At 35.6% G+C, this 12,637-nt stretch overlaps 1 protein-coding gene across 1 annotated transcript; it reads left to right on the top strand.

Moving 5' to 3' along the window:
- Nucleotides 1-2,755: 2,755 nt before the first annotated feature.
- On the top strand, nt 2,756-11,832 carry LOC138329790 (uncharacterized; the record flags this gene model as incomplete). The annotated part of the gene is made up of 4 exons (XM_069277085.1): nt 2,756-2,970; nt 3,459-3,577; nt 6,930-7,056; nt 9,665-11,832. Coding segments are annotated over 4 exons (831 nt in total), but the record flags the coding sequence as incomplete, so codon positions are not given.
- Nucleotides 11,833-12,637: the final 805 nt, after the last annotated feature.

Below are 12,637 nucleotides of genomic sequence, written 5' to 3'. Positions count from 1 at the left end.
CACGAGGGTCCACAAGATTGATGAATAGTACTTCATACGAATTATGGAGTTATGTGCTAAAGAGAACCAATTCCACCATTGGAAGAATGTGCATCTGGTGTAATTTCCATTATGTCGGAGAAGTCTGAAACAGCCTGTTAGAATCTAAAAGAGATCCCACATCCCTGAACCTGTTGTTCCTGATGTGAACTCTGGTCATGGATGGGTCATAAAAGGCTAGAACAACACTGCACTGGTAATGCAGTGTCACATGAGCTCATCGACATCGAAGACGTCGATCTGGCTTTCGACGAATTGGATACTGATATCTCGAGTACTCTGATTCGGACTGCATGTACCAGCTACCAGATATGCCGAGTCTCTTCAGTGGATAGGTCAGTGAGGCGAGAAAGCACGCACAATGATAATGGTTATCACTGAGAACCAGTGAAAGACATATTAGTGACATTGTAGTAACCATCTGACATTTTGCTTATGCTATGCATAGGAAATAAACAATGAATGTGCTCATTTTCAAAGACACAAACGCTTTGGGAACTGTTAATGATATTAACGGAAACACAGGCTTAGCTTAGGTTACATTTGTTACGCTATCAGTAGGTGTTGTGTTATTTTTGAGACGCTGCTAATCTACAAAATTGAGGGTATAACAATAATTCTTTTTTGCATTTATATATGTTTTTGTTGTTATTTTTGGTTTTACTGATTGATAGCAGTTTAAATAACTGATTACGAGTAATAATTTGCTGTTGGGAAACATTTCTGCTGCGTCAAGCCAAGTTTGAAAAATTTGCTGAAAAATCACCATTTTTGAGCTTAAAAGCTTATTTTTTTATTTCTTCCGTACAAATCACTACACATATTGCATTATTTGGTCCTGATATGTATTTGTCGTTCTATTGTGGTCATTTTGATACCACATTTGTCTACTTTAGTTGAAAAATATCAGTGTTATGACTATTCTTCATTTTTAGTGAAATTCGAGATGGTGGCCATCTTGATGACGTCATAACCGGAACCTATACAATGTTAACATTGGTTTTTGTTGTTGTTGTTGTTTAAACTGATTGATAAGTGGTCAAAAAACTTATTAGAAATAATAGATTGTTGTTGGGAAACATTTTTGCTGCGTCAAACAAAATATGAAAAATTTGCTGAAAAATCACCATTTTTGAGCTTTAAATCCGATTTTTTCATTTCCTGCGTAGAAATCACTACATATATTGGATTTTTTGGTCCTGATATGTATTTGTTGTTCTATTGTGGTCATTTTGATACCTCATTTGTCTACTTCGGTTGAAAAATGTTAATGTTATGACTATTTTTCAATTTTTAGTGAAATTCGAGATGGCGGCCATCTTGATGACGTCATAACCGGAAGTTCATCCCAACTTATGCAATGTTAACATTTGGATTTGTGATCAGTGGGTCATAAGGGTTCAGAAAAATATTGGTTCGGAGGTTTGGGGGGGGGTGCATGTGGGACCCTCCTAGCCCATGGCCTAATTATCCCGCGTTATTTTACACGGCAAACGTCCTTATCCTTTATTTTTAAAGCGGTAGTTTTATTTTCGCACTTGTTGGATCACTGCTTCATGTTTCTCCAAGGACATGTATAAGGAATTTATGTATGGCTTGAACCCTTTTTGGTCCTCGAATCCATTGATTTGTTAAACATATGTTTAAACAAATTAGTTTGTTTTATTTGAAATATTTAGTAATTCCCTGCTTCAATTGTAGTGGGAGTTTTCTAAATTTGCAGCTCCTGTTGTCATGGTAGCTGTTTTTTAGGAAACAATCCTATATTATTAGGTTTTTTTTAAATGGCCTTATAGATATGCAAAAACAAAATTTAAAAAAAAGCCTTATAATATAGACATCTTTAGCGGACTTATATAAGGGAACAAAAAAGGCACAAAACGTACATAGTCATATCTTAAGAATACCCCCCCCCCCTACCATCTACACATTTCTATATAACTTCTGTGTAACTTTTGGGTTAATAGGATTAAAATGCACGGTTCATACTATGAGAAGACAGTGTTTTGTAGCTAACTGAAAGACATTTTGTGATAATATACTAAATGTAGTGTGGCAAAGTGCCAGAGGTCAAATATTATCCCTTTTCTGATTATCATAATATTTTATTACACTATGAAGCAAGCTTGTAACTGATTGCAGCAAAGTTACCATAGGTCAGTGATCGTAAGTCAATGTCTCTTTGTCAGAAGACAAGGGCACTGAAAAAAGTTGTTCCTGTTAAGTGATCGGAATTTTGTTGTATCGTTTTGAAACTGTTAGAATTAATTTGGTTTGGTTTATTACATATGTACATTAACGTCCATCATAATTTAATCTCATATTTTAAGACACTCTTAAAAATTGGCAAAACTATTCAAAATATATCGTTAGCAGAAAAACAACATTATTATATTATTTTACATGTGCTCTATCTGAACTTACCTACTATCAACTTTTACATCCGATTTATTTCATTGAGTGATTAGACTTTTTCCCTTGCTCATTTTGTACAATATCTATATCTACATAGTATACGTCGATTTACTCTCCGCTTACAGGAGTGACGAAAACCATTGCTTACATGTTGCATGACAGAAATGTTAAAAGCTATTGGGACGTCACTTCACGATCGTAATCAGAAGACAAACTACCTACTGTAAAACTTCTCACTTCATCTCAAGAGAGGGCGCAATGAAATTGCTTTTATGAATGGAAATCGAATTTCATTTTCCTCCTTGATGCCCCTGACAACAATCATTGGCCTCGTTTTGACATTTACTTCTCTTTGACAGTGACCTTGTGGAAGCACGTGATGTCCCAGTGCTCGGAGGCCCATACAGTGGCCTGTTCCTGGTCCCTTCTTCATCTACGTCATTATGAGGGTCTACTCCGGCCCTTAGGGGGATTTCTCCCCGATTACAACGAAACCACACTGACGGAGATATGTGGGTACGCATGATTTGTAACAAGTTAATGCAATACAACTAATAAATTGGACACAAGAAAAAACATTTTACCCAAGTATTCGATTTAGTAGTCTATAACAAGTGTTGTAAGTTTTTCTCATAATCACAATTTAATGTAACCAGTACTGACGTTTAAAGTTCAATCGTACATATAACAATTTTATGGACAATTGTTACTTGTGTACTCATTCAGATTAACATTAGGTAGATTATTTGTGAAAGTCACGTTTTATTATCTTCTGCGTCTACGTATAAGTCGCATAATATTTTTCGACGCTTATAGCCTATTGAAGAATTACATCTGATGTTATTTTACACGGGTTATTACAATTGTGTATGTTGTGTTGTTTGTTACAGAACAACTTCATACCCATATAATATGTTTTTCAAAGTATAGTTGTTTCAGATAATTCTGCATCGTGTAATGATTTATATTATTCCAAACCTTCATTATCTGGTGCTTTGTTATAGCCTGTTCCAAAACTACATGAGGTGTTCAGAACAATATCTTCACCACTGCAACAACAATACAATATTTCAACTCTACGAACTGGAAAGTGCCTTCAAACCTCTGTGTAAATATTCAAAAGGTAAGCTTATGGTTTTTTTTTTTGGTTTTTGTTTTTGGTTTTTTTTTTTTTTTTTTTTTTTTTTACTTACTAACGTCCTATCAATAGTCAGGGTCATTTAAGGACGCCTCCCATGTATGTGATGTGATCAATTGTGTGTGTGAAGTGTGTGGTGTGTCTAAGGAGGCTGCGGTATATTCGTGTTGTGTCTTCTTGTATTAGAAAAACACGTGCCCTTTGTATAGCGCTATAAAACTGAAGCACACTACCGATGACACCGCACAAGCACACCCCACTCGGTCACATTGCACTGACAACAAGCAAACAAGTAATACTACTTCCTTTATTCCTGTAAGCTGAGCGCTAAGCAGGAGCAGAAGCAACCACTTTTATCGACAATGGAGTGTCTCGTCCAGGAAAAAGAGCTCAAAACCTTCCTGATAGGGTCGAACGATCAAGTCTAGGGCAAATGTCGGTGTCAAGGGAGACGTTCGGAAGAGGAAAGTCAGTTGGAAAGAAGAGAAAAAATGTCATTATATTTCGTCGCCTCTTCCAAAGAGGAATCAATATCCCAAAGTGATCTACCTTCACATATCTAATGACTATTAGATTTCCTCTTATCGTCCAATAACCTTGTCCTTAACTTGGCTAGTTCTGCAAGGAAAAAACAACTGTACGACAATCTAGTTTTATAGTGTGTGACCTATTGAATAACGTATCGTAAGACGATGCTTGATCTTCATGTTCCTAATACATTTTAATTACTATAACCAAAACAGAAATGATTATACAACGCGCATCAACACGTTCTACAACTAGGGTGGGTCATAGTTATTTTAATTCGTCAGTGACGTTACACTAAAGTCGTCGTCTTTCATCTTCTCTTTATCTATTATTAGCGTTTCCGTATGTTCTCTTACTACATGTAACGAGAGAAGGAAGATCTTTTATTTCCGTAACAAACATTCCGTTTTTGGTCAGCTGATTATCAGGGCGCAGCAAAGCACTTCTAAGGCAACACATAAATGAAAATATAAGAAAAAACTCAATCTTCAAAATTCAATACTGCACACTGCGTCCTTATAATAACTTCCAATTCAGAGCACTGCATCACTTACTAGTCATGGACAGAAATGTTATCTCCTGTCTATTCGTTTTACACAGGATTCGTACAAATATTTGACGGTTTTGAATACGTCTATCTAGCTAGTTCCTGTACTGAAGAAGAGAACATCTATTACATGAAGCGTGCTTACACTTAAAACAACTCTGTCGGACATAAACATCTGTCCGGACGGCTGGTCCTATGTATATGACCAGTATAAATGCCTCCTTGCATGAATGTCCAGGTCCTTTGAGGAACAGTTCGTGAATATCAGTCGTTATTATCCAGACAAAATTTGTTATATTTACCATATATTGATTGGTCAGACCTATGTGTACGGCGGATTATGAAGTCTACGCCGTGGCTGTGATGTCGGGTATTGCAGACTATAGTCCTCACGTTTAGAAATAAAGTGTTTATCGGTCAATCATTTGTCGATAATTAAACGATTTCTGAAAGTAAAGTAAGTTCAATGTATAGTACATAAATATCATACACAAGTGTTTCATAAAGAATTTCAGAATGGAACTACTTTTAAAATTGAGATAGATGACCTTGAGTTGACCTTTATTAATACAACGATGACCAGGCGGCCTACAACTACGATACCAATTTAATAACTATATCATTCGAACAATATTACATAAAATGTTGTTTTTGCGTAATTAAATGATCGCCTTGTGACCATTGCAGACGTACTGAAAAACTCTCAAATGGCGTCGAATTCTGTAATAATATTAAACAATACAGATGCATACTTGATTCAATTTCACGTTCTATTAACTCATTTCATGTAAATATCTATAAGAAATACAGTAGTGTCCGATATTTTGATAGAGTTTCACAATAATATAAATACTTTTTAGACCTAACAGGCTGTGTTTCGTCAGTGATGCATTTGATTTTCGAATATTAAGAATAAATGATGCCCTACTAATTTATAACTCGAGTTCGTTTGTGTAGGTTTTTTGTTTTCTTTCCTTTTTTGCCGGATGTATGCATGTTGTTAATTTATTTCAGTTTATTGTTCATATTTTCATTGAGATTAGATAACCTTTAAACTCACTTTGCTAATTAACAAAGGATAAAATTATTCCAATACAACTGTAAATAACATTTCAAACAAACAATGTAATGGCATTGGATAGCAATGTGACATGTTCAAATCTCTGTTAGTATGAATTTTAATGAAGAATTCTAGAAGGAGACAGGGCTAATTTGTATAAATATGTATGATGCAATGAACGCATTCTGACAGGTCAATTTTACAAGACAATGTCAATTGACAATGTGCATGAAGGAAAAAAATTAGTGTGATTGGCTGAAGTTACTATGTGATGTGAACTTCTCTTTTACCGTTAAAACTTGGACAGTAAATCTTCTGGAAACCGAGATACGTTGTGTTCTGATTGTTATGGTCTATAGCAATCCGGCTACACGGGAAGAAATAAGGGGAGGCTGAAGTTGGTTCCGAGTTCCGAGTTCCGTTTAAGCTAAACGGAACTCGGAACCAGTTCCGAGTTCCGTTTAAGTAAAACGGAACTCGGAACCAGTTCCGAGTTCCGTTTAAGAATTTTGTTTTTTAAAATGAAATTTAAAAAATTCAGTTTATGTAATTTGAACATATTACAAATGTTCTCTCTTGTGTTTTGTCATATTTTTTTTTTTTTTTTTTTTTTTTTTTTTTTTTTTGCAATTTCAAAGAACATCTATTTCCGTTCATGTAAAACGGAACTCGGAACCAGTTCCGAGTTCCGTTTAAGGAAATTTTCTATCATTTTCGGTAAAATCATTCTATATGCCTAAGACATATAAGAAATGTTGCCTGTTGGCTTTTTTAATAAGTACGATATAATGTATTTATGCTGAAAACCAACTTTTTCGTGCGATTTAGCTTCGTGAACTTCGCGATCCAAGTAAATTCGCGGAAGTTTTTCTCCGCTAATTAATATCTACAGTATTTATAGAATTAATATCTACAGCATTTATAGAATTAATATCTACAGCATTTATAGAATTGATGTCTACAGCATTTATAGAATATCCTTGCAATTTCAAATCCGCGAATTTTAATTTTCTGGCACTTGTTTTGAAATGGGAAATTAATAGCCGCAAAAGAAAATTGATTTTTAGTATAAAAGTGATGTCTTATAGTTTAGAAGTTGTTCATTATATATAGTTTAGGAGTTGTATATTAAATATACTTTAGGAGTTGTATATGATATATAGTGTAGGAGTTGTATATAAATGTATCACCTTCCCTTACAGAATACGTAGCACATAGGACTTGTTATCGACGATTGGAGACGAACTTCGAATGGTGTCAAGAAGAACGACAGAAAAAATTAGCCCAGAAGAAACACACGGATATCCAATACCACGAATACATGTGCAAGTATGTGACACCATCCTCTTGTCCGGATACAGCGACTTAGCTTACTCTTCGCAGAGAACATATCTGAAATGCTCTTAAGTGGAAATTTACAAATGTACTAAACGTACCCTTATCTTTGTTTGCCTTTGTTTTGGTTAGTTAGTTGGTAGGTTGTGGTATTAACTATACTTCTAACGGGTGAGGAAGTCTCCCTGTCTATCACATGCTGATGTCACCACATTATACTGACAACAGACAGACAAGCCGTCCCACTTTTTATGACAAAGATAAAGCAGGAGTAAAAATAGAATAGATATAATCCCAAAACTACTCTTTTTTCTAGTCGATTTTTACTATTTAAGCTATTTAAGTCATTCTACGAGGCATCGAACGTGTAGAAAACAACTTTTATTAAAAAAGACGCTTACCGATTGAAAAAAAATATGATATACAACATCTTACTGTTCTGAAATACATCAAGCGTATGGTGAATATCTATTCCGTTATATAATGATATATAAAACAAAACGCCAATGGCAAAGTTACCGCTCCTTTTATTGACAAATCCAGTCCACAACATGGCAAGTTTCACTCGTTAATAATTTGATTCGTTGTATCCCACACCAATGCAGGCCGTTCATAAAAGTCGAATATTTCACCAACGTCCTCTCCAGAGTGGGCTAAACTTTTATTAAACGTGAAATTCTCTCGAATTTAAACCCATTTAACTATTCAAAGTTATAACATTCAGGAATAACCTTTTTCCTACGCTGGATAATAGCTTTATTTCGTAACTAACTAGATATAAAACAAACTGCTCTAACACGTGGCAAGCTACTCTACTACATTAACATTGTTTATACATGCATTTCTAACTACACCGTCCAGTATACGTAGTGGCTGAGAGAAAACCATATCAAGGTTCAGTATTTAAAATGTTTTATCCTCCAGTCGCCTAACTGTATGCAGTTTATCTATCCTCTGGTTCAATTTCCATTCACAAGCAATCAAATTTAATTTACATCCTAGGATTCCAGTATCATATGTCAATGCGTTTGAATATCACTTACAAGTCTATTCAACCAACCAACCAAGGATAATTTACACCCTGGTTGTTATTTTGACGTTGAGTCTCACCAAACAACCATTGCTAATTTACACCCTGGTCGTTATGACGTTTAGTCTCACAACCCAACCAATGCTAATTTACACACTAGTTGTTACTATGACCTTTAGTCTCACCACCCAATCAATGCTAATTTACACCCTGGTCGTTATGGCGTTTAGTCTCACCACCCAACCAATGCTAATTTACACACTAGTTGTTACTATGACCTTTAGTCTCACCACCCAACCAATGCTAATTTACACCCTGGTCGTTATGGCGTTTAGTCTCACCAGCCAACCAATGCTAATTTTACACCCTGGTCGTTATGGCGTTTAGTCTCACCAGCCAACCAATGCTAATTTACACCCTGGTCGTTATGGCGTTTAGTCTTACCACCCAACCAATGCTAATTTACACCCTAGTTGTTACTATGACCTTTAGTCTCACCACCCAACCAATGCTAATTTACACTCAGGTCGTTATGGCATTTAGTCTCACCAGCCAACCAATGCTAATTTACACCCTGGTCGTTATGGCGTTTAGTCTCACCAGCCAACCAATGCTAATTTTACACCCTGGTCGTTATGGCGTTTAGTCTTACCACCCAATCAATGCTAATTTACACCCTAGTTGTTACTATGACCTTTAGTCTCACCATCCAACCAATGCTAATTTACACCCTAGTTGTTACTATGACGTTTAGTCTCACCATCCAACCAATGCTAATTTACACCCTAGTTGTTACTATGACGTTTAGTCTCACCACCCAACCAATGCTAATTTACACCCTGGTCATTATGGCGTTTAGTTTCACAACCCAACCAATGCTAATTTTACGCCCTCGTCGTTATGGCGTTTAGTCTTACCACCCAACCAATGCTAATTAACACACCGGTCGTTATGACATTTAGTTTCACCAGCAAACCAATGCTAATTTACACCCTGGTCGTTATGGCGTTTAGTCTCACCACCCAACCAATGCTAATTTACACCCTAGTTGTTACTATGACCTTTAGTCTCACCACCCAACCAATGCTGATTTACACCCTAATTATAATTACCTTTAGTGTCACAACCCAACCAATGCTAATTTACACCCTAGTTGTAATTATGACGTTTAGCCTCACCACCCAACCGACATCTTACAAACAACCATAAGTAGGAAAAAGAATTCGAATGCAATATGATGCCAAAAGTACATACAGTAATTTATCGTGATTTTTGATACCTATTACCTAAATCTTCTGACAATGTACACATCTCAACCATGTGACCTTTATCACCTATGACCTGTATATCCGATGTACAATATACATGTCATTAAGGTGACCTATGTATCCCTAAAGTGACTAATAGTTTTTACAATGACCTGCAAATGTTAAATGACCTCCATTTCCTATTTATGCCTTTACGGTGATCATTAGATCGCCTTTGTCGTGATATTTGTCCTGTTTGTAACCGTATGTAACATGTAGGCCTACACGCAAATAATTCTAATGATGTCTTTTTTGTATATTTCAGCGTAACAAACGAATATGTGCAATGCATCTTTACAGCAACATTCTTGCGATGTTCGATGGGTGCTGCTAATATATACTACGACATAATTAACCAATCGGTTTCCTCATTACTGGCTCACGTGACTTCGTTTCAGTGTATTATACGTCATCCACTGGACGCAATCCCAGTGTTTACTACCACGACATCTACAACGACAAGGGAGACAACGCCTATGGAAGCAAACTTACGGAAAACAACAAACCCTGCCATGGAAAGTACTTCAAGAAATTCACATCATACTTCAGGGAGTAATGGGTTAAGTCCTAGTTGTTCATGTACAGCGTTGTTTCTCCTAACTGTTTCGTTATACCAGACGCGGACATGGACGTAAACAGGTCCTATTTTCAAAAATACAGATGTATTATTTTTGTGATAATTTTGTAATGAATTTAAAAGTTGATAATAGAAAACTACATATCAGATACGCTCCATTAAAAACATTTTTATCCCATGAGATGAAAGAATGTTTGAGACGTAAGAAGTGAGTCAAAGGTTGAATGAATCATAATTCATTTGTTTTCACTGACTTTCATTTTGGTCATCATTGAGTTAATTACACTTTGTTTTTATTCCCCTGACGGAGAAATCAGACGGTACTAGAGTGTTTGATCCTGTCTTTCTGTCTGTCTGTCTGTCCGGATTTGGTTTCCAGATGATAACTTGAGAACTAATGGATGGATTTTTATCAAACTTTACACAATGGTATCATATGGGAAAATACAGCTCGAGATTGAATTTGGGGTCAAAAGGTCAACTACAAATATCACTGTTACTAAAAATAAATTGTTTCGCAAAATATTAGTTTCCAGACGATAACTTGAGAAAACATCAACAGAATTTGTTCAAACTTGTTCATATAAAGATAGCATTACTAAACAAAATAACTTGCCATAGATTAGAAAATTGACAGCAGGGGACGTGTGTTACTTGCAACACTTGCTGTTAGCGTGTTGATTCTGTTATTGGCTTCCCTTCTTACTCTATGGGTAGTTTATATTATCAAAGGAAACGTTAGCCCGAAAAGTGAAGCATTACTAAGGGTCCAAATTCGTTCATATGTTACAAATACTGTCAGATATGATCCTAGCCATGACGGATGGAATACTTCTCATTAAAGATACGATCCTTGTCCGGAAGGGTGCATGCAAATTTAGAAATTTTGTTCTTTAGTTACTTTCCATAGGAATTGCTAAATATGTACATTTTTAACATTAAAGGATATTTTCTGTAATTTATTTATGTACTAATTTAAAATGGCATAAGGTCCGTTACTAAACTGCGGACTACATGAAACCAATTCTCACTGAGAGCCAGATCCATTCTTACAAAACATTAGCTCGTTTACGATTTAACATTAAGGGTTCAGTACATAAAATGTAACTACTATTCACAGCTATATAACCATTAGCTTTTCCTCGCGTTCATTGTTGCTGTGTCACAATTGTTAATTGACTTCTGTAAGTCAGTAGTAAAATTATACGGTGAAGATAATGTATATTGCTTTTTATCAATATTATTTTATTATGTAAAGTATTGATGTTAATGTGTTGATGTACAGTCCAATTCGTACAAATCTTATATTTGTCTATATTAGAAACATGCCATATCTGTTTTACTTTACCAGAAGATGAAGTGTATTGATATGTGATCATACTATATATTCTTGGCCTCAGGAGGTAAACAGATGAATGGCCTGAAGCAGTAGGTAACTCTCACACTATCTAATTAGTCAGTTACCAATAATACGTGAGGTTTGTTTTCCCACGATATCATCTGAACTGTCTACAGTGGCTAGTGTTGATGGAGGCACGATTTACCTTGTATCTGCAAGATCTCTACATAGTACAGAGATGCTGATCTGGATGACATTGCTGGGGCCATTTAAACATATCAGAAATGTGAATGTGAGGTGAATGTGGAACAATATGCACTCAACAATAAACATTTACGGATCGATTAATTATAGATGTGTTCAGTGATTGATTTAATGAATAAAATTTTGCATTAATGACAAGAAACCGAGAACCAAGTTAATTTCCTTAATTTTATGGAACTCGCTAACTTAAAATAATAGTCCATAAGAAAGCATTGCATAAGTTAAGGAGAAAAAAATCAAGAAGTTGCTTTACGTTGGGAGATTTCAATTACGTTATTTCCTAAAGAATATTCGCGAAACTGGGCCCCGGGATTAAAGAAGAACGAGTAAGTAAAGAAAACCCAAAACCGAATGACATAAAACTGTAATGAAAGGATAATATGAAAGTATCTGAGATTTTGTCAGATGAAGTATGAGGTGAAAGAAAATTTATTCAAAAAAATTTTATAAACGAATTTAAGTTTAGGACAAGTGTCAGACTGTTTTATTACCAAAAATAAAATATTTTCCATACGATATACGCCTTTGTTATATTTACAGTAATGAGGAACGAGAACCCAAACTGCGTCCATGAACCTTTGTTATGTCACAGACATCACTGACCATACCTATAATACGGTCTATCAGTATAAAACAATTACTAACAAACAATTCAAACATAAGAAATATACACATGTACGTATTGTAGATTGTTTCCTGACAAACACTATCCACAGTTATCAATAGGGACTTGATAACCATCCCACAATCTAAATCTGCGGTTATGGAAGAAACGCCAGGTTCCTGTTCTATTGTTATTACCGAGATAAACCGTTTGGTCCTGATCAATGTCTCTGCATTCCGATTGGAATCTATTAAAACTATTATGTAATGTTCTGTACAGGCCTAATGTGTATACCGCCGTGACCTCAGTGCGCAGTAATATCGACTGGATCGGCGCCTCCGTCGTGTGACAACTTCCAATATACAAACTTAATAATACTACGGAAACTAACAGGGATCACAACATAAAACCTTTACGTTTCTGTGGAAACCATCAGGGATCACAACATTCAACC

This window comes from Argopecten irradians, chromosome 8 (assembly GCF_041381155.1).
Source record: "Argopecten irradians isolate NY chromosome 8, Ai_NY, whole genome shotgun sequence".
Lineage (NCBI taxonomy): Eukaryota > Metazoa > Mollusca > Bivalvia > Pectinida > Pectinidae > Argopecten > Argopecten irradians.
The sequence above is the reverse complement of the archived record's forward strand: the minus strand, read 5'-3'. Positions and strand labels throughout refer to the sequence as shown.